The sequence below is a fragment of the Lampetra fluviatilis genome, chromosome 21 (genome assembly GCF_964198595.1).
Source record: "Lampetra fluviatilis chromosome 21, kcLamFluv1.1, whole genome shotgun sequence".
Lineage (NCBI taxonomy): Eukaryota > Metazoa > Chordata > Hyperoartia > Petromyzontiformes > Petromyzontidae > Lampetra > Lampetra fluviatilis.
Window position 1 is genome coordinate 10,240,281 of NC_136295.1, and position 21,438 is coordinate 10,261,718.

Genomic DNA, 21,438 nt, shown 5'->3' on the forward strand with positions numbered 1-21,438 from the left:
TCCATGACCACGGTCTCGCTAGAAACTATTTATTTTTAATTTTAACCAGGTAAGGCCCACTGAGCTATGAAACTCTTTTTCATAAGCGACCTCGCCATAAACGATAGCTCAACGAAGTGGATCTTATCCCGTGGAAACATATCGCAGCCAAATAGTCTGAACGCACGTTGATTCTAAATGTGGAGGGGGAAACGGGAGGACCCAGAGAAAAGTCCACACCACGGGGAGAGAGACATGTAAACTCCAAAAAGATACAGCAGGCGTCAGGGTCGGGATTGAACCCACGACCTCCTGTATACCAGGCGAGGGAGTTAACATCTCCTAGCCACCGTGGCATCCCATTGCCGGCCAAAACGCCACAGAAAGGCGAAACGCAATCCCTGCTGAAATATAAAACAAAAGGCATGAACAAAAATACCCAGAATCCTACTGCGGCCGTCTCAAACGTTCATTTTTAAAAGGGAGGGGTTGAGGTAGAGATGGGGGGATTTTACGGAACGGGTAATACTTTACGGGATCGTACTGATTGGCATGAACAGGTTGGACAAAAAAAATCAAGGAGAGTAAATTAACAAATGGTTATTCATGAGATTGTGCCTCCCATTTAACCAAAAGCACAAAAAAAAACCTTTAAGCGAAATAGCACTTGGGAAACATAAAAGTGAAACGTGAAAAAGATTTAATTATATAAATAAGCCCACCTGCATTAACAGGATGAAAATTCAACAACAACAACAACAACAAAAAACCACTTCACAACATCAAATGCTTGGTGGGGGCCAGCTCCATTGCAACACGTTTAGGAATATGAATAATGCGGCGTGCGACAGGAGATATTGAAAGAGGCTGGCATAATGGCATCGGTCTCGTTTAATGACTGGGTGTAACCAAAGGCTTTAATCTCTGCGGCGTTTGGGTCGGCTGTTGTCCTCGTGTTGGATTTTTTTTTCCTCTCTCTCTCTCTTCCTCCCGGCCTCCGCGGCGTCGGCGTGGGCCCTGAGAGGCCACTCTCACTCTCTCGCGCGCGCCCTGTTATATAAAAACGTGCGTTGAAAAATAATTAATATTGTTTACATTTTTTTTTTACGGCTCTTCGAGGACATATCCGCAAATCTCGTCCGCTTTATTGTGGTCGGTGTTTAAAATAAGCAAAAATGTATATTCATTTAGAGATGTTATAGATCAAGGTCTCACATCACCCCCCTCCCCCCCCACCCACACACGATGCCCCTATCAGTCACGTTGGATGGTTTGACCATACTTCACCGCGCTCGGCAGTGCGGTTTTGGTGAGAACGGCGGCACGCCGGGCGACGAAAATGCTGCGAGTTTTGGCACGGTGAGGGGGGCACCGGTGGTGCATCTGTCACGCATCTCAGGCAGTCAACCCATAACACGTGGGCTTGTCGCGTGACCTCCTGTAGACGGCGAGCCTTCGACACTTCACGTGGCCTCAAAGTGCACCTAGACTGGCACAAGCGCTGTGGTGGAGCGAGGTACCAGGACCTGTTCAGATATCGCTGGAAATCAAAAACTAAAAACGAAACTAAACTATTTTTTATTTGACCAGGTAATAGCCCTACTGAGCTGCGGTATAGTTCTTTTTCAGAATCGTCTTGGCCACAACGAGGTGGCTTATTCACGTGGGAATGTACATCGACTGCCAAACATTCTGAACGCGCGTTGATTCTGAATCAAACTCGGTTTCCCAAAGGTTCACGGCCGAGTTCAGCGCTCGCCGCTGCGCGCCATCGCTGCGTCCCTGCCAGCCCGCATTAAACACGCGCGCGGTGCCACGTGTTCTGCACCGTACGTACACATTTCCAGAAGGACCCTACGTCGTGAGCAAATGCATGGGGATAGGCAGCTCGGCTTGCGATGCCGCATTGGGAGAGTTTAACCAGGAGTGGGTATTATCGCGCCAGTCTGAAATCAACAGCAGCAAAATAAATAAACGAGCACGAAAATATTTCACTAAGTGTCGATAATGTAGAAGCAAAAATTCATCTGCAAAACGAGTCGCGGCGCGAACGCGACAGCTGTGCATGTGTCAGTTCAATGTGGTCACGATAATGTCACTTGCATCTGCGGTTTCTTTGGTGCCCTGGGTCCTGTTGACATCAAGAGCTGGAGTCCCTCCACCGACACCCCCCGCTATATTTTGTTTCTACTGACGCCATTCACGATGAAGGTGCCTTCAGGTATCCAGTGGCGGCGATGCTTGATCGCGCACTTTGTTGCATGACGACGCACGCGCGTAAACATTCTCTTGAGAGATTTTGTTTCGTGATTTTGTTTGTTTGTCTTCAAATATGTGTGTGGGGGGGGGGACGACGACGACTTCCATCAGTAGACTGATATGAAAGCACTGCTTACCGTATTCTCCAGATCACGATGGGCATTTTTGTTTTACCTGCCCTCCGTTTTACATCAAGAGGTGGGCAGTTGCATCCAGGGCCGCATTAAGGCACGGGGGCTTTAGGGGCTGCAAGCCCAGGGGCCTTCACCAGCTGGAGGTGCCTACAGAGCCCTAAAGCCCATGCGTTAATCCGGCTCTGGTTGCATCTTAGAATTCGGAGACTGTATCTCGCGGAAGACAAGTCTTCCACGGCAAGGCATTGTTGCCCACCCTGGCTTTGAAATTCGCACCTTCGATTGGCACGGCTGGCTACGTGCGGTGCGAAAGAAGTTCATCGTGCGTGCGTGCGTTCTCCTCCTCGCAAACACAGCTGCAAACCATCGATGGTGTGAAGACATCAGCAGAGGGCCGCTGCGCGCATTGCACGGAGGCGTAGATTATCGGGTGTGCAGGCGGTGCAATTGCACCGGTGGGAAACCACGGGGTCCGGGGGTTGGGAAGCGGTCGGTGGGGGGGGGGCGTTGAGTTACAAAGAAGAAATGGGGGAATCGGTCAGGGGTGGGCGAGAGCCGCTTCTCCAAACGTGGTTTGGGGAAAAACTGGCGTCAAATCGGCATCGTCACGCGGCGACAGAGGGCCCGCGCGGGAGACTCAGTGGTGGCATCACGGCTCTGGGTTTTCTTTCTTAATCCCGAAATCATCGTGGAAATTCGATTGCGTTCTCCCCCCCCCCCAAACGTCTCACCCACCCCGCACCGCGCCACCAACTTCTTGCGACAATAACGAGCGGCGCATTCACTCGGCGGCTGCGGAAATGATGCGCGAAACCGGATTTGTAACAGGCCAAACCAAACAACGCGTCAGCCGTGATTGGTCAAATCAGATCTCGCGGGCGATGCGGCGCGCGTACACTCGGCAGCGTTGACAGATTATTATGACAAAGCGTGGCAATGTTCACGAGAGATATTGTTTAAACAGGGCACCGGCCTTGCGGTGTCCGCCCTGGGTGTCCTTTAGGATTCGCTTGTGCGTGTGTTGCTGTGAGAAATGATCTGCATTATCCACAATTCGATTTTTGTAATAAAGCGTGGCGAATGCACGATAATGCAAGATAATGCGCGGCGGTAAAAGGTCCCTTCCTCGAAGAACGCTTTCCAATGCAATTCCGGGCAAAGGTTTAATGCATAACGGGGCACAGCGGTCACGTGACATGGTTGGTGGGCTGCACTCTAAACCTGTAAGGGGATGGGGGGGGGGGCGATCCGAGTTCAATCCCCAGCGATGTTCTTCACACGTCAGTGTTGAGCGATATATCAACAGGCACCGCGTGGGACAGCACGGTGAAGCACGGTTCGCATAACCGCCGTGACCGACACGATGTGGGGATGATGCCGTCGTCCAGCAGTGGATTGACAACGGATTGTGAACCGTGACAAACGCTGTGCCGATCCACCTCTCAACTGAAAGGATGTAAATCTTCATTTCATTTAAAATATTTTTTTATAATCACAGAACTTCCAAATTATAGATTTGAAGTTTTCGTGGCTGCAAGGGTCCATACTCTTTGGGGTTTTTTTTATTCGGTAAAGTCACGTAGGACAAAAATATATTTTAAAAAATATTTAAAAAATCACGACGTTTCGGAGGTAACACAAGCTTCCGTCTTCAGGTGGCATCGTCACAGCTAAATTACTGTATCAAGTGGAGAGAACTCTAAGAGATACGAGACTATATACATGTTAATGGGGGGGGAGGAGCCAGGATGGGCCGTGGGGAGAGGGGGTTAAGTTAAGAACTTCAAAATGTTATTTTAAATCGCATTCTTTTTTTCACCGTTAGAACATTGTCTCCTCTGAAATATATTATGCTCAAAAAATAAAATTGCTTTCGGCAGTTTAGGCTAAGGCTGGATGTAAAAATGATGTTATCAGGATGAAACATCGGTGGGAGTTTGTAGAGCTTCGCAGCGAATGATTACAACAAAGAATTAAACACAAAGATAAAGAGATGTAAGTAGCTAAAGATGTTGACATTTTTAATGGGCGTTTCAACTGCTCTGTTGAAAATGAACACTGGGACTCCTCTACTTACGAACGAGTTAGGTTCCAGTGGTCTGTTCGTAAGTCGATTCGGTCCCAAGTCCAACTTTACTCATGTCGATTGCAAACATGCTATACAGCATGTATACTTAACTTGGCTTTACAAAGTTTATAATCTTCCGTAGATGTAGATGCCACTGGTGTCTTCACGTTCTGCAGATGTAGATGTCACCGCCACCGCCTATTGAGCGGCGGTTGAACTTACGACGCTCGGTTCGAACACGCAACTGGACCATACGGACGGGTTTCTTCGTATCTCTGACAGTTCGTAAGTCGAATGTTCTTAAGTAGAGGAGCCCCTGTACTAGCTTCTCCTCATTGTAAGGGGGCACTGTTTTCACCTTGTATTTTAAAGCAAAAGTTGGGGGTGCATGTCTTGTAATCCGATGAAGGTGTGTGTGTGTAAGATCAGATTTCGATTTAAAGCTTTCGTGACTGCAGGAATTCATCTTCTTGGTTCTTTCGGTAAAGTCACGTAGAAGGGAAGTAATAAAAAAATAAAAATAAAACATAATAAAATAATTGTCACGACGTTTCGGCCACGACGCAAGCAGCCGTCCTCAGGTGAGGACGGCTGCTAATATCTTGCTGGTGAGGACGGCTGCTTGCGTTGTGGCCGAAGCGTCGTGAGAATTATTTTATTATGTTTTATTTTTATTATTTTATTCCTTCCCTTCTACGTGACTTTTACCGAAAGAACCAAGAAGAAGATCAGATTTGTTTATGTGTGGAGCGGTAGTGCAGCGGTTGGGTGCATTGCACTACGAGCCAGGCGACCCGAGTTCGATTCCCGCTCACGACCAGGTCGACATAGCCTCAAATTAACACCTAGTGCGGTGTGCATAAAGCATCAGCACTTGGGGAGACAAAGGCGGCCGGGCGTGGTTCTGGCCACCCACCCTCCCGTTGCTTCGCTCTGGCCTTCACAGTCGCCGCTCGCTCACAGCACTTGCCCCTAAAATCTGTTAAGCCTATGGGGGGGGAGGGTCTTTGTCTTTATTCGAGCAGAATTGTATAGCTTCAATAACACTGGGCACAGGTTTGGGATGCCTCTTACTTTCCGGAGCATCTTATAATCTGGAGAATACGGTAAATGCCCCTGGAGATAACAGAACGCCCCCCCACCCTAACCCCCCCCCTTCTTTCTTCAACCCCACCTCGAACCGAGGGAGGCAAAGGCCCAGCCAGCGAAAACCTTTTCAAAAAAGCTACGGGGGGGTTCATCACATCAAGAGAAAAAGGAAATACAGGTTAGCCACGTGGCACCGCATTTACGCCTGAAACGCCACATATCGAGCGCCTCTAGCAACGAGCGCTTAATGTCACAGCAAGATATTAATATTGGATTTGTAAGCACTGGCTGATCGCCTCGGAAATTTGTTTTTGGTACCCCCCCCAATCTCAATACTGCCACTACCACCACTACTACGACTACAACCATCATCACTGCCGCCACCTCCACCACTACCACCAAACCCACAACCAATACCACAACCATTATCATCATCAACATCGTTATTACCACTGCCATCACCACAGTCGTAATCACCACCACCACCATCATCATTATCAACACTCCCCACGACTGCGAGTAACAGCACCACCATCACCATCGGAGGGATGATGGTGGGGGGGGGGCAGTGGGGGGTGGTGGGAGTGGTTTTGGGGGGGGGGGTCATTACCACAAAGCGTCCCACGACTTTTCACAGCTAAACAAATAAAGAAACGCTCGTGCGCGCGCGCGGATTTGTGGGTGGAGCGGTGGCGCAGCGGTTAGCGCGACAGCCACCTGGGTTCGATCAGTGGCGATGGCTCTGTCCGCCGTGGTGGCGAGCACTTCATGAGACGGGTCCCGGCACCTTCATCAAACCCACGGTGACCAACGTGGTGAAGTATGTTCGAAACGACCACATCGACCGACGCTGCATGTGAAGAAGGCCCCTCAATCAGCAGTAGATTGGGGAAATATTTTGCGATGTTAATCACGATTATTATTTTTTGTTATTGTTATTCATACCTCAATACATATAACCGCGCAGGGTTGCGCCGTTCAGCTCTCTCTCTCTCTCTGTCCGACGTGTTCGTCGGTCGAACCGCGCGTCGTTCGGCGCACGACGTCCCCGTCGTTCCGCTCCGCGCGTCCGGGAACTTCCTCGGCAGCAACCGAAACAACGCGGCTCCCGGCAACGTGGCAACGAAACGTTCGGGACGTCACCGCGCGAAGCGGCCCTCTCGTGCGACCGCCACGTGTGCCAAAGTGTTCCGAAATCCCATCGACGGTTCTCCCCGGGGTCGATACAACTTTCGTCACTGCTTTAACGGCCGCGCGCGCAAGCGAAAAGTACACCCTGAAAGCCGGTGTGGGAGACAGACACAAGTCCAATGGAGACCCCCCGCCCTCCCTCCCCCCACCCCCCCGCCCACCCATCCCCAGACTCTTCAACCTACTTCGACTGTCGCATCGAGCCGGGCGGCTGCAGGTGCTACATTAGCCTAACACTTTAGCACCAATTTTATTTTTTCATTTGCACCCTGGCAAATTCCCCTGGGGGGGTGGGTGGGGGGGGAGGTTGGTGGAGGGGGGGGGTAGTGGCCCTCCTCCTCCCAGTGTGACAGCTCCGGTTAGGAAACGTCCCCGCGCACACATCCCCAGGCTCGCGGTGATGGGCACGTTCTCTCCCCCGGAACAACGAGACGCACGCCGCACGCGCGCTCGCTCGCTCGCTCGCTACGCTCAGGACCGAACAATTTTTTTTCTTAATCTAAACGCCCCAACGGCAAGAACCACTCGCATAAGGGGAGGGAGAGGGCGGCTGATTATACCCCGGTGTTTGGCGAACTGCGTTAACCTTTTTTTTTTCTCTTGATTTATTTTTTGGGCGAAAGTGTGCCGATGTAGCCATCAACTATTAATGGGTGAAATCGTCAAGGCGATGTTTGCTGTTGGGTTTTTTGTTCGGATCGGTGACCACCACCACGCAAAAATATCCTGACCACTGCATCGTGCGGCCGCTTGCAGATGTGCTTCTGCGGCCGTCTGGAATGCTCTTCCTTCTGATATTGGGAAGCCATTGGAGCAATGCACTTTTAAATCATCTCGATTGAAAACTCATTTCTTTATAACTGATTTTTGTGTTGAGTTTGTTGTCCTTCCCCCGCACCTCCGATTAGCACGGTTGCCTACATCCGATGCGAAAGAAGTTCAACATGCATACATAACCTACTCGCACTGACCAAAGTGGCAAAGTATAGCCCTTCGACCAAACGGCATGGGGGGGGAGGATACCATCAAGGATTGTATCGACACGAAGTGGCTATGAATCAGTTTAACACGTGTAGGCTTTCGCGACCAATATTATTCATAATCAACGTTTTTGTGTTTAGATCGCGTTATTTATAAATGTGTCGTAACCCTCCACCACCCGACACGGCCAATCAGTAAAAAAGTGTCACGTTGACAAAAGACAAATAGTTCACTGCTTTAGCCCACCGGTGTGTTGAAGCGGGAAACCACAACATTTACAATTTGAGTACGACGTTTCGCTGGTAATTGCATCCAGCATCATCGGGCAGTGATATATTGCCCGTCACATGACACCGATGAAATAGAGCCTAACAGCTTATTGGGCCCTTCCTGCTCAAATAAATACAATCCAAAACCTAAATCTATCGACAAGTGACGAACCAAATTTAATGCATTCTTTTTTTTTGCTGTGTTTAGTTGCAGTCATTAGCGACCGGGCTGAGGATATTCGATTTGCCAAGTGAGACTTGAGAGCGCGGGCTTTAACATGAGCAACTACAAAGAAAAACCACACTCACATTCCTGAATAACATTACGGCCTTTAAAGGGAGAATATAGAACAGGAGACAGTTCGGGCAATGGCCCTCGTTCGCAGTGCACAAAGAAGCCGGAGAGCGGTACAGTGGATACGAGTTTGAGAATCTTGAGCGGGTTAATCGTGGGTGGCCTGAACCAAGATCGAAACCCCCAGCAGAGCTAGCTCAAGGCTCTTTGACCAATAAACCACCCGGCCACCTTCTGAGCCAGGAAATGCTGAAGACAAATGGGCAAATATATCTATGTACAACTGAAGGGGGTGAGTATTAAACCCTATACATTCTCAGCATTATTACATTTAACGTGGTTTTTGTTGCAGTGGGCGCTCATATTCGGGGGGTTTCAGTGTTTGCTGCGCAATTTTGCCCGCGCTATTCTTTGCGAATTGAACGGCTATTGCCACTGCGGTGACTGCGGAGTCAATTGTGGTCGCCAGTGTGTAAAAAAAACAGTAGCCTTCAAATAATTGAGCGAGTCTTGTGAATCGCTACTTTTGTTCTCGTCACCCGTTGTTGAGCATTAAGCTTCGGCGTGTGCGCTGGCAACCAATTTTGTTCTGCGTTTAACCCAGGCCCACCTTGCCAAAGGAACGCTGTATGTCATTGTCTCTTTGCGTCTGCGTGCCAAAGTATTTCAGTGATTTGCTTCATTTCCTTCAGTGTTTGTATCGACGGCTCTGTTTTTGGCGATGTCCTTTGGGCTCGATCAGGCATGTAGTCACCGTCAAAAATCACGCGCTAAATGCGGACACATTTGCACGGTTGCATGGAAACGTTTAGTCGCATATAAACACTATGATGACATTGGTCAACAAAAAAAAATTTCTGGCCTGGAGTTTTGCAGCTGTTTTAGACTAATTTCAGGGTGCTGATTCCAAATCTGATCTCAGATTTGCTCTATCACATCTCATTTTTATGCTATCGGCATACCCCATTTTCATTGATTTTACCCGAAATTAACTCTGTCACTTATGATTGCAAGTTGTTGCGAGTCAGTGACTGCTTTAGTGTTAAAATATGGTGCTGTATTTTTAGGATAGTGTGTTTATAATAGCATTTTATGTAGATGTCCACATTTATTTAATATTTTTCTTCTGCAGTTTTTATTGAAACTGCAATATTTGATATCTCAAAAACCTGATGACAGATTTGGAATCAGCACCCCAAAATTACCTTTAAACCGTTGAAATACCTTATGCCAGAAAAAGTGTGTTGACCAGTGTTATCCAAAAGAGGTTTTTTTCTGGATTAGATCGCGTAAATATAAATGTGTCGTTAATCCCGCCACCGCCCGACACAGCCAATTGGTAAGGTTTGTCACGTTAACAAAACGTGCAAATTCGTTACTCGCACAGGGCACCGGTGTGTTGGAGAGTAAACCCACAACATTTACAATTCGAGTGACGTGACGTTTCGCCAGTAATTACAAACCAGCATCATCAGGCGGACAGACAGATTTGTGGAGAAATCCTCCTCTTCCTGTTTCGTTCTTAAGAGGGCTTAATGCGATGTCGTCACTTGTGAGCCGAAGTCGTTCATTGGCTGAAAACATCTGAGTGATATGCAGAGTGCTGCAGAGCTTGGGCAATTGTTGTCGCGAGCTCACCGCCTGCCTGCCACTGCCTTGTATTGCTCCACAATCTTGTGATTGATGCTGTCAAGTGCCACTGAGCCTTATTTTTTGTTGTCGTTGTTGTTGTATTTAGATGCCATATAAATAAAAAATGATGACGATGATGATGATATTGAGGGATGTTTGGCGGGGAAGCGGCGGGTGGGGGGGGGGTGTTACTCGTGTTCTGGATGGTCTCAATGTCGCGCCTCTCTTCCCTGTGATCTCCACTCTCCGTCAAGAGGGAGAAGCAAAAAGCGAGCGGCAATTTTGTTGTTTGTTGCGCACGCAAATAAAGACGGAACGCCGGCCGCTCGCGAAAAACGCGCAGGAAAATAGGCCCCCGCGTTCCCGCTAGGCCCCCCCGGGGCAACGGCGAGGTAAGGGGTGTACACGGGGGATACCAACAAAAACAGGGAAAACGCAAAACACAAATACGTCGGTGAGGCCGTTACAACGTGATTCGCGTCAACCTGCGTGCGATCGGGGAGAAGGAGCCGAGTGCACTGTGGGGTTTTTTGTTGCCTTTTTTTCTTCGTAAAATCGTTTTTTTATTATTTCACGTCCTCAAGACAAGTGGGATTGACTCGAGGACGGAACATGTTGTTGACGACTTTCGATATAGCGGCCACAAAAGCCATTTTGAGTGCGTGGAAAAATCACGAATCACCTCCCCCCCCGCCTCCCGTACTCAACGGCTGTATTGATTAGGCCCCATCTCAGCACTGGAACATCTGAGCAATTAGCTATTAGCTTAGAGACAAGGAAGAAGAATACAGCACGGGCATGGGGTCCATTCCTAAACCTTAGAAAAGTCTTAAATACCAGAGCACAGACCGGCAATGACCTGGCTAACTCCCCCCCCCCCCCCATCTACCAAAGAACCCCCCCCCCCCCCAGTGCGCCTGATACAGTCGATGCCCCTCGTAATGTCGTCCAGAATGTCAGGATTTTAGTTTTGCTTTTTCAAAGTTGTTTTTTCTTTAAGTAATCCGGTTTTTACTCGCCGAGCCGCTGGGCCCCCTGGACCAGCGAGGAGAGGCGAGGAGCAAAACCGGCGCTAAAAGGCCGACAAATCCATCATGGGATCTCCCTTGCCAGTATCAAAATATAAGAATAGGTTTTACCCTTACCCGAGAAACCCTTACCCTAAAAAGGGTAAAATCTATTCTTATATTTTGAAACTGGCAAGGGAGGTCACGTGATGTAGCTGCTCACCCAGAGCTCTCAATGTCCTAATAATGGCGCTGTCTCTGTGCTGTTCGCCTTTTGGCATCCCCTGGTCTAACACTGTTTGAGACTAGGCTCAAAAGAAAGCTGTCTCTGGTGTGGACCAATCAGCTTCAAAGGCAATGCATATACTACCAGAACATGTTTTTTGCTTGTATTTTCACCGCAAGTATATGCGGCTAATGCAGACACGATTCCTTGCAAAAGGTTTCAGTTTGGTGTTTTAACATCTTAACACAGCTGTTTGATTGCCAGAAAGGGGAAAACCTATTCTGATATTTTGATACTGACAAGGGAGGTCTCATAATGTAGCTGCTCACCCCGAGCTCTCAATGTCCTGATAGTGCATTCTCTTTGTGCTGTTCGCCTTTTGGAGTCCTCTGGTCTAACACCGTTTGAGACTAGGCTCTAAAGAAAGCTGTCTCTGGTGTAGACCAATCAGCTTCAAAGCCAATGCATATATTATCAGAGCATGTTTTTGTTTGCATGTTCACCACAAGTACGTGTTGTCAATGCAGACGTGATTCCTTGCAAAGGGTTTACGTTTGGTATTTTGAACATCTCAACACAGCTGTTTTATTGCCAGAAAGGGTAAAACCTAATTCTAAATTTGAAGCTTTCGTTACTGCAAGGATTCATATTCTTAGGTTTTTTCGGTAAAGTCACGTAGGTAAAAAATTAAAATTAATAAAAGTAAAATAAAAATTAAATAAAAATCACGACGTTTCGGAGGCAACACAAGCTTCCGTCTTCAGGTGGAACCGTCACAGCACGATTGCTGTATCAAGTGAGAGAAATTCCAAGAAAACAGTCCTTGTATATATACTGGTTGAGGGTGGGAGGAGCCAAGGTAGGCCCTGAATATTATTTTTGTGAGGTTCGGTGCGGCTGAAGCACATCATCCGCACCTAGTTTACACAACAAAGGCTCATTCCTAACAACGTGCTTCAACCAGTATATATACAAGGACTGTTTTCTTGGAATTTCTCTCACTTGATACAGCAATCGTGCTGTGACGGTTCCACCTGAAGACGGAAGCTTGTGTTGCCTCCGAAACGTCGTGATTTTTATTTTATTTTTTATTTTACTTTTATTAATTTACATTTTTTACCTACGTGACTTTACCGAAAAACCCTAAGAATATAAAACCTAATTCTTATATGCCGGCGAATCCGCTCACCCTCCTCCTGCCGCGTCAGTGGAGAGTTACGTGGAGAGCGATTTCGGGTGTTGCAGTACGGTGGCTGCGCGATGAAACACGCGACTGCCGTGAATGAGCAATGGCAAGCAGAAGCCAGAACGAAAAAAACGTTTCGGGCGATGCCCCTTCGCGTGCTACGAAGAAGGGCCATTGCCCGAAACGTCGCCTGTTTTATTTTTGTAGGTGGCTCGCGGTGCTATTGACGAATGCGTCAGGTTTGCTTTGCGCCGTGAAGGAGGGCCATCTTGCCCACCTTTCATATTTATTATTTTATTGATTATTTTGAAGGACACACATTGCTATTAATGGACATGTTGTTGTAATTGTTGTTAATTGTGCCCGTGCACCACAGCCAATGCAGCAGCAGCACTATATGTGCAACAAATAATTCGAATGACTGTAAAAGCGATATTTTGCTGTATCGATTGGATTCGGATTTTTTTTTTTACTTTTAAGTGAAACCTTAAGGAAAACAGGTGCACTACCACACACGTATCCGAGAGTAAAGCGGATATGTCACTATAAACGGGCACAACACGTTCAGTAAATATGGCATGCAGGGTGGCCTATACGTCAGGATACATAGGGTTATGATATTTATTTTAACACATCACATTGGGTGTTTTCATTCATTTTGACAAATGTTTCCAAAATGACTTCCACTATCAATAATGCACGATGCATCAATTCTCTTTTGAAATTAATTTAGGACCTTTTTTTAGATTACGTGATAATGAATCAAGTATAAACTTTCAGAATTAACAATGCAACTGTTATGAATGCCAGTGTTTAAATTAATAAAATAACCATATGTGGGCCACCCCTGTATTTGCAAAATGCTCTACGTCGATTGAAACCCAAGTGCCTGGCTATTATTAAAATCTTAATTTGGAGCTTTCGTGACTGCAGGAATTACTCTTTGGTTATTTCGGTAAAGTCACGTATAAAGATAAAATAATAAATTAAATAATAGCATACTACGACGTTTCGATTGCAACACAAGCAATCATCATCCTCTGTGTGCCGATGTGTGTTCTATCTCTATGTATCTTTGTGATATCTGCCTGCTTACATGTCTGTCTATAGTTTTCTGGTTAGATTTTTGTTGCTATTTCTTTTATACCTGATGATGATTGCTTGTGTTGCAATCGAAACGTCGTAGTTTGCTATTATTTAATTCATTATTTTATCTTTATACGTGACTTTTACCGAAAGAACCAAAGAGTAATATTAAAATACCACGATTGTCAAAATACCCCACGAACGCTGCTTCGCACCTCCGTCGTGACGGTTTTACTTTCACAGCAAAAAAAATGATCGTCACGCCTAGTCGATCACTCTTCATTTCGGGGTGGGGGGGGTTGTTAGGCCAGGCGCACACGTGACCTCGTTTGTTTCATGCCAGAATTGTGCCGTTTAGCCTTCGCCGCCCGACGGGATCGTCACGCTCGCCGCACTGCCGCCCTCGGTGTTTATCCTTAAAACAAAACAAAAAATACTCCCCGCGGGTTTGTGGAGCATTTGGCCGTCAGAGCGAATCACAAGCGGTCCCTCCCGATCTGCGTCTCTCTACGTCGTATTAATGACAAATATCGTGGCTTTTTTGGTTATGTTTGTTTGAAGTCCCATCAGAGCTCCAGCCCGCTCTCATACAGCTACTAGGTTTAATTTATCTCCATCTTCGGCTGTCCATCGCCAACCGACTGCGGGGAACGGCGAGGAGCGATTTTGACTGCGCGCCAGTGGGATGAGAGGGAATATAATCCACTCCATTAAGAACGCTGTGTAACAAACGTGTTTTTGTGCCTGGGCAGTAAGTGTTATTTCCTAATTGCTTATGCCTCAAAATTACAGAACATCACGATTTATTCCCCACAAACTTTGCTTTTGTGACCAGGACAGTGATATTTTGAAATGTACCTATTTTCAATGAGAAAACGTGGTGCGCATTTGTGTCATTTGTTCACATAAAGTCTGGTCACAAAAGCAACGTTTGTGGGCAATAATAGCCATTTTCTATACTTTTTAGGCATAAACAATAAAAAAATAACACTTAGTACCCAGGAACAAAAATTGTGTTACATCGTGTTATCTGAACCGGTCATGGGCCCTCTCCTAGGTCGACTCAGCCTCAAAATGAGTACCTGGCGCGGTGTGTAAACATCGCCACTGGGGAGACAAAGGTGGCCGTACGTGGCTTGCTGGCCGCCCGCCCGGTCGTGTGTCTTGCCGGCCTTCATAGGTGCTACTCGCTAATAGCGCTTGCCCCGGCAGTCTACTAGGGCTATACGGGGGATCTTTGTCTTTGTATGTGTGAGAGTGTGGGTGAGTGTGAACACATTGACAGCTTCCTGCCCACGCTTGCATACCTGCCGGCTTGCGCAACGCCATAATCGTCTCTATATATAATGACAAAGACCCCCCGTATAGCCTGAACAGACTGTTGGGGCAAGTGCTATTAGCGAGCACACGAGGGGGTGGGTGGCCAACACCACGCCCGGCCGCCTTTGTCTCCCCACTGGCGATGTTTACACACCGCACCAGCTACCCATTTGAGGCTGAATCGACCTAGGGGAGGCCCAGGACCGGTTCAGATAATCGTCACTGGTGTTGGCCGTGAGCAGGGAATCGAACTCGGGTGGCCGGGTTCGTAGCGCAGCGTAGCGCTCGCCGCTACACCACCCGCTCCATATACGCACCACACCACCCACTCTCTACACACACCACACCACCCACTCTCTACACACACCACACCACCCACTCTCTACACACACCACAACCACCCACTCTCTACACACACAACACCTACTCTACACACACCACACCACCCACTCTCTACACACCACACCACCCACTCTCTACACACACCACAACCACCCACTCTCTACACACACAACACCTACTCTACACACACCACACCACCCACTCTCTACACACCACACCACCCACTCTCTATACACACCACACCACCCACTCTCTATACACACCACACCACCCACTCTCTACACACCACACCACCCGCTCCATATACACACCACACCACACCACCCACTCTCTACACACCACACCACCCGCTCCATATACACACCACACCACCCACTCTCTACACACACCACACCACCCACTCTCTACACACACCACACCACCCACTCTCTACACACCACCCACTCCACACCACACGCTCTCTGTACACACCACACCACACGCACGCAGCGCGCGCGGTGTGCGTGCGTGATAATCACGTCGCGACGCGACTGGGCGCGTGCTCTCTGTGTGCCGCCGATCTTGCAGAGCAGCAGAGGAGGCGGCTGGAGGACGCGAGTCGGGTGAAGATCGTCCAAGCGGGCGTGGGCGAGGTGAGAGCATCGCCGCCGTGGCCCGGCACGGAGTAACCACGTCTCGGGAGTGGGTAATGGGGGGTGGGGGGTTAGGGACGGTGCGATGTTCTAGATTTGAAGCTTTCGTAAACTGCAAGGATTCATATTCTTCGGGGTTTTTTCCGGTAAAGTCACGTAGGTAAAAAATAAAAATTGAAATTAATAAAAGTAAAAATGTTTACTCTTATTAATTTTTATTTTTTAAATGTTTACTTTTATTAATTTTAATTTTTTTTAAATTAAAATTTATAAAAGTAAAAATGTTACTTTTATTAAATTTCATTTGTTTTACTTTTATTAATTTAAATTTTAAATGTTTTACCTACGTGACTTTACCGAAAAAAAACATAAGGGTACGATGCTCCTCATCACAAAGGCACCGAGAGGAAGCCCCCGTGGAACGATCTCACTCTCGATGATTTCATCATCATCATTATAATAATAATAATCGGCCACCTCTCGGTGTCGCGCCGTGAGCTCGTGTTTTGGCGTTGTGCGCGGTACATTAAAACACAATAAAACAATTCTAGATTTGAAGCTTTCGTGACTGCAAGGATTCATACCCTTAGTTTTTTCGGTAAAGTCACACCCCCCCCCTCCCGATACGTTCCATTCATTGGCTACCACATTCTGATAAGCCCCCCCGCTCTCCTCCCCCTTAATTTGTATTTAAGAACTTAAATCTTGGAATCCCTGCCTCACTTGATACAGCAAATCTGGCTGTGACGGTCCCACCTGATGACGGAGACTTGTGTTTCCTCCGAAACGTCGTGATTTTTATTATTATTTTATTATTTTTAATTTAAATTTCATTTTTTACCTACGTGACTTTACCGAAAAAATTAAGAGTATGAATAAAAACAATGCCAGCCGCGTGGGCGTGGGCTACTGCCTGGGATGTTTCTCCCCGCTTCTTGTCGAGAGACGTCCGCGTCAAATCTCGGCTCAACGGTGCCGCCTGTTCCGTCGGAATCGTCGGGAATTTGTTTTTCTTTCATACATGTTCACACCCTTGCTCGCGCTGCGAACCCGTGGCCTCCGTTCATTCGCGTCGCCAACGTAATTCTTGTTCAATGTGAAACCATCGCCTTTGCGCTTTAATAGTTGCGCAAATAACATGCGTACTTACTGTTGGCATATGTATATAAATGCGTGTGTATACGGTGCTACACGTGTGTAGTATGTAATCTGGTGGGGGGGGGGGTGCCTTGCATGGAGATCTGTGCAGCAAAACAAATAGTTGCACTTGCTCACCTCACGTCAAATCCTCACCCCCACCCCCTTCAACCCTCGCGCTGAGCTGTGCGGTGAAACAGCGGCCCCGTGGGGAAGATATCCCCCATCCAGCAGTGGATAGATAACAGCTCCGGTAACCGAGTTTGGCACTCAGCACGCATCACCATCGCTCCGTCATCCAGTAAGGGGGAAACGAGACGTTGTATGGGACGCGTGGTCATGTATAGTGCGTGGCCGGCATGCGTCCCGAGCGGTGGAATATACATTGTGGAAGGTGAAGACAAGACACGTGTGTGTGTGTGTGTGGTGCGTAGTGTATAATGTGTGTGGGTGTGTGTGGGGGGCGGGAGCGGTGGCGCAGCGGTTAGCGCGCTGCACTAGATTCCACGCAGCCGTGATGCCCGAGTACGTGTGTGAGCATCAGCACTGGGGAGACAAAGGCGGCCGTGCGTGGATGCCGGTCACAGGCGCTCGCTCGCAGGCGTTTTACCCCAAACAGTCGGGTGTGGAGCTATCAGAGGGGGATCTTCGTCTTGTTTTTTTTATCTTTGTTCTATGAATTGTGCTCTGTGAATGTTGAGGTGAGAAGGAGAAAAGGGGCCGAAGTGGGACTGCACAAGGTCGCGTTAACAAGGGGGGGCATCAGCGGGTTAACAAGGGGGGGGGGGCGGGGGGTCATCAGCGCATTAACAAGGGGGGGCGGGGGGTGATCAGTTGCGTTAACAAAGGGGGGTGGGGGTCATCAGCGTGATAACAAGTTAACCCGTCCCCCCTGCGTTGTCGCGGGGGGGGGGGGGTAGCGTGATTGTTGTGTACGTGTCTATCCCACGTGAACGCAACGAGGTGCCATTCAAGTTAAGTGCGGATTCATTGCGCGTGTGTGTGACGTGCGTCTTCGGGACGCGCTCATATCTTTTTTTTTTGCACGAATCGAAAAAAAAAATCTCTATTTTATTTTGAAAAAATCGGGCCCAGATGTAAAAATTTAAATTATCCCCCCCCAAAAAAGAAAAACGTTTTTGATTGATCCGGACAATGTGACATCACAGGAAGTGCCATCACTTTCGCAACATTCGGTCACCTCTTCTTGGTTCTTTCGGTAAAGTCACGTAGAATGAAAATAATAAAATAATACAAATAAAAATTATAAAATATCTAATAAAATAATAAAAATACAACTAATAAAATATTTCATTATGTTTTATTTTTATTATTTTATTATTTCCATTCTACATGACTTTACCGAAAGAACCAAGAAGATGAATCCCTGCAGTCACGAAAGCTTCAAATCGAAATTCGGTCACCTGTCGAAAAGCCAGCGAGAGGTGGGGGGGGGTGGCACTCGAAACCAGTGGGGCATCTACGAGTGGATCACACTGGTGAGGAAGGATCCTGCCGCAATGGGGCAGTGGGTGAGCAAGCACCAATCCGCTCGCCGGTCCAGGAGCTCGCCGCTTGCATCCAAATCTCCCGGCGCGGCAGGAGAAACGAGACTTTCTTAACCCCCGCCCAACCCAGCCCCACGCCGGCCTGTCCACACAGCAGTATAAATGGGTTCACACGAAGTTAAGTCCACCGGCAGGTTGCTTGCGGTTGGGATAAGTTTTGGTAAAACCCCTTCCCCCTCGTCTGGCCCAGTTGTGCGGCCAGCCTAGAAGAGTAAGCCACCCGTGACCTCTAAAGGTCGATGCCCCAAGCGGAGGCCTTTCCACCAGCAGCATTGTGCGTGAGAAGCGGCAGCGGCCCCTGACGATCAGCTGCTGCTGCCCCCCCCCACCCCCAGTTTCACCAGAAGATCTGGAACCAGCGACTGGCGGCAGATGGTCGTGGTCCATCATCCTCGGGTCTCGGCCGGTTGTTTTGCGACTGAGCTAAAAAAAACAGCGTCGTTCGTCCAAAGGGCTTGGCGAGCGTGAGCAGCGAGATCGTCCGCGATGGACTGGACTCGTCAGGGTTCACGATAATTACAAGTGTTCGGACTTCCTACTCACAACGTAATTGCAGGGCTGTAACCTTTATACCTTTGCATGAGGATTAGGCAGATGACCCTACGACCCCCGTCTCTCTCTCCCACCCCGAAATAATTACGCGTCCCTCGCAGGCTGTACAACGGCGCGTGCTTTTTGAGCCTCGTGCGAGACTGTGCCTTTGAGCATTGCCCCAGGCTTCGCTTGGCTTGTGCGTTCGCGCCAGAGAGAGAGAGAGAGAGAATTTCCGGCGGTCTTACCGACAACATTTCTGCAGGGTCCTATCACATTTCAGCTGATGTATAGAACGCAAGCCCCATCTGTTATATTTTCCCTAAACACCAACGCACCTTTACAGATGGTTACACGAGTCAGCCAATCTCCTTCTGTGCAATTAGAGTGTTGCTGTCGTGTGTGAGGGGCGGTGGTGTAGCGGTTAGCGCTACGCTGTGCTACCAACCCAGCGTCCCGGGTTCGATTCCCGCTCACGGTCAACACCGGTGACGATTATCAGAACCGGTCCTGGGCCTCACCTAGGTCGACTCGGCCTCAAATGAGTACCTATTGCGGTGTGTATACATCGCCACTGGGGAGACAAAGGCGGCCGGACGTGGTGCTCCCCAACCCACCCCCACGTGTGCCGTGCCGGCCTTCATAGGCGCTCGCGAACAGCACTTTCCCCAACAGTCTGTTAAGGCTATACGGGGGATCTGTGTCTTGTGCGAGACCACAGAATACGCTGTGGATGACGCCGAGCTGTGCGTGAATGTAACACACACACCTTGTATTTGCGTCTTGGGGTTTACACGGGCTTTGAATTCTCACCGAATGTATTCCGGCTCGCAGGTAGAATGAGGAAGGTGCCAGCTGTACGAGTAGTCACGGCCAAAGCGATAGGTATACTGGACGTGGTGTGCCGGGTGCAGACATTTGAGCCGGGTTGCCGACCAGAAGAGACCCGGCTGAATACAGGTCCTGATTTTAGCTCTAATCAACACATGTGCGTTCAATACATTCTAAAGTAAAAAAAAAACGTTAATTACATTTAGGCAGTGTGACTGAATAGCAACTGCATAGAATCTGAATCTGTGTGTTTACTGGAGGAATCCGATGAGCTATAAAGCTCTTTTTTCACAGATGTCCAATAGCCGTTGAGTGTGCAGGCGGTGCAATTGCACCAAGGCCCACGAGCCGGAGGGCCCCAGGGCAAGGCCCACAGGCCAGAGAGGCCCTGGAGCCAGGCTCAGAAGGGGAGGAGGGGGGGGATAAATTGGACAGGGAGGGACCGCGCCTCCGACTCTCACAGTTGGCGACGTACAGTGCGAAAGAAGTTCAATGCTCCAACTAGCGCAGTTGGCTACGTACGGTGCGAAAGAAGTTCAACATACGCACATACACACTTCATTCCTCACACCACGTTAATTCACGCCACGCCAGGTACATTTTTGCATATCCTGATCGAGGCCAGCTCCCGAAACATCAAATCCCCGTCTATGACGTGCTGCTCCAGATGCACGCCTTCCGTACTCTCACTCGTAAACATGATTGAGTCGTCCAGCAGTGGACTGACGAGGGACTTGCACGTACGTGCAGACCGTGCGTCAACGCTTGATTTATTGAGATCGCGCCCAGCCGTCCGTTCCATTGTTATCTCGACAAAAGGGGGGCTCGCAGTTACTCATATGGGGGGGGGGGCATGGGTGCTGCGTGTGAGCTCACAAAGACTCACGCAACATGCCCGAGCCCACGATGAAGCCACAAAAACTGCATCCATAAATATATATTACGCCGTGTAATATTGCAGATTATCATGTTACTGTTACGCCACCCAAAATATGGCAATGTGAGCACGTGGATGAGAACGCAAACACACGCACGTAGGTACTCCTCCAGCGGTGGATAGAGAGCGCAGTGCATTATTTATATGGAAACATGTGCGGCAGCTAAACGGCAACGTCACGTGTCTGCTCGGCACGACGACAAGAGGGCTTCAGGCGAGGGAGAGAGTCCGTGTCGTTCTTTGATGTTCCCTCATCTTCCTCCTCCACTGATGTAGCGCAACATCTCAATGGTTTACTCCGTGTGCCCTGAGTTGTGGGAGAGTCACATGGCCACGATCCACGCTCTTGTGGACTGCGCCTTCAACCGGGCATCTGCGAAACAAGAGCAATCACGGCCCATCGGATTCCTTCGAGTGTAAATTAAGAATTTGTTGGTGCGAAATTTCCCACGTACGATGACGCAATCGAGAGATGCAACCGAGAGACGCAATCGAGAGACATGAACGAGAGACGCAATAGATCAAGGTAATCATTCGCACATTGGAGACTTAAATGATGACAGTTAAACAGAGTGAATTAGCTTGGGCAAGGTACATTGTGACTCCCAAGGGAGTGAATTGCCTTGGGCAAGGTACATTGTGACTCCCAAGGGAGTGAATTAGCTTGGGCAAGGTACATTGTGACTCCCAAAAGAGTGAATTGCCTTGGGGAAGGTGCATTGTGCCTCCCAAGGGTAG

The 21,438-nt window shown here is 48.6% G+C and overlaps 1 protein-coding gene across 1 annotated transcript in view; it reads left to right on the plus strand.

The window, feature by feature from the left end:
• Window positions 1–21,438, plus strand: part of LOC144938215 (receptor-type tyrosine-protein phosphatase N2-like) — a 193,825-nt gene that overhangs the window by 108,408 nt on the left and 63,979 nt on the right. Inside the window, exon 9 of the mRNA XM_078866031.1 lies at window positions 15,632–15,696. Coding sequence (XP_078722157.1) covers window positions 15,632–15,696 — 65 coding nt within the window. The remainder of the gene's footprint in view (window positions 1–15,631; window positions 15,697–21,438) is intronic.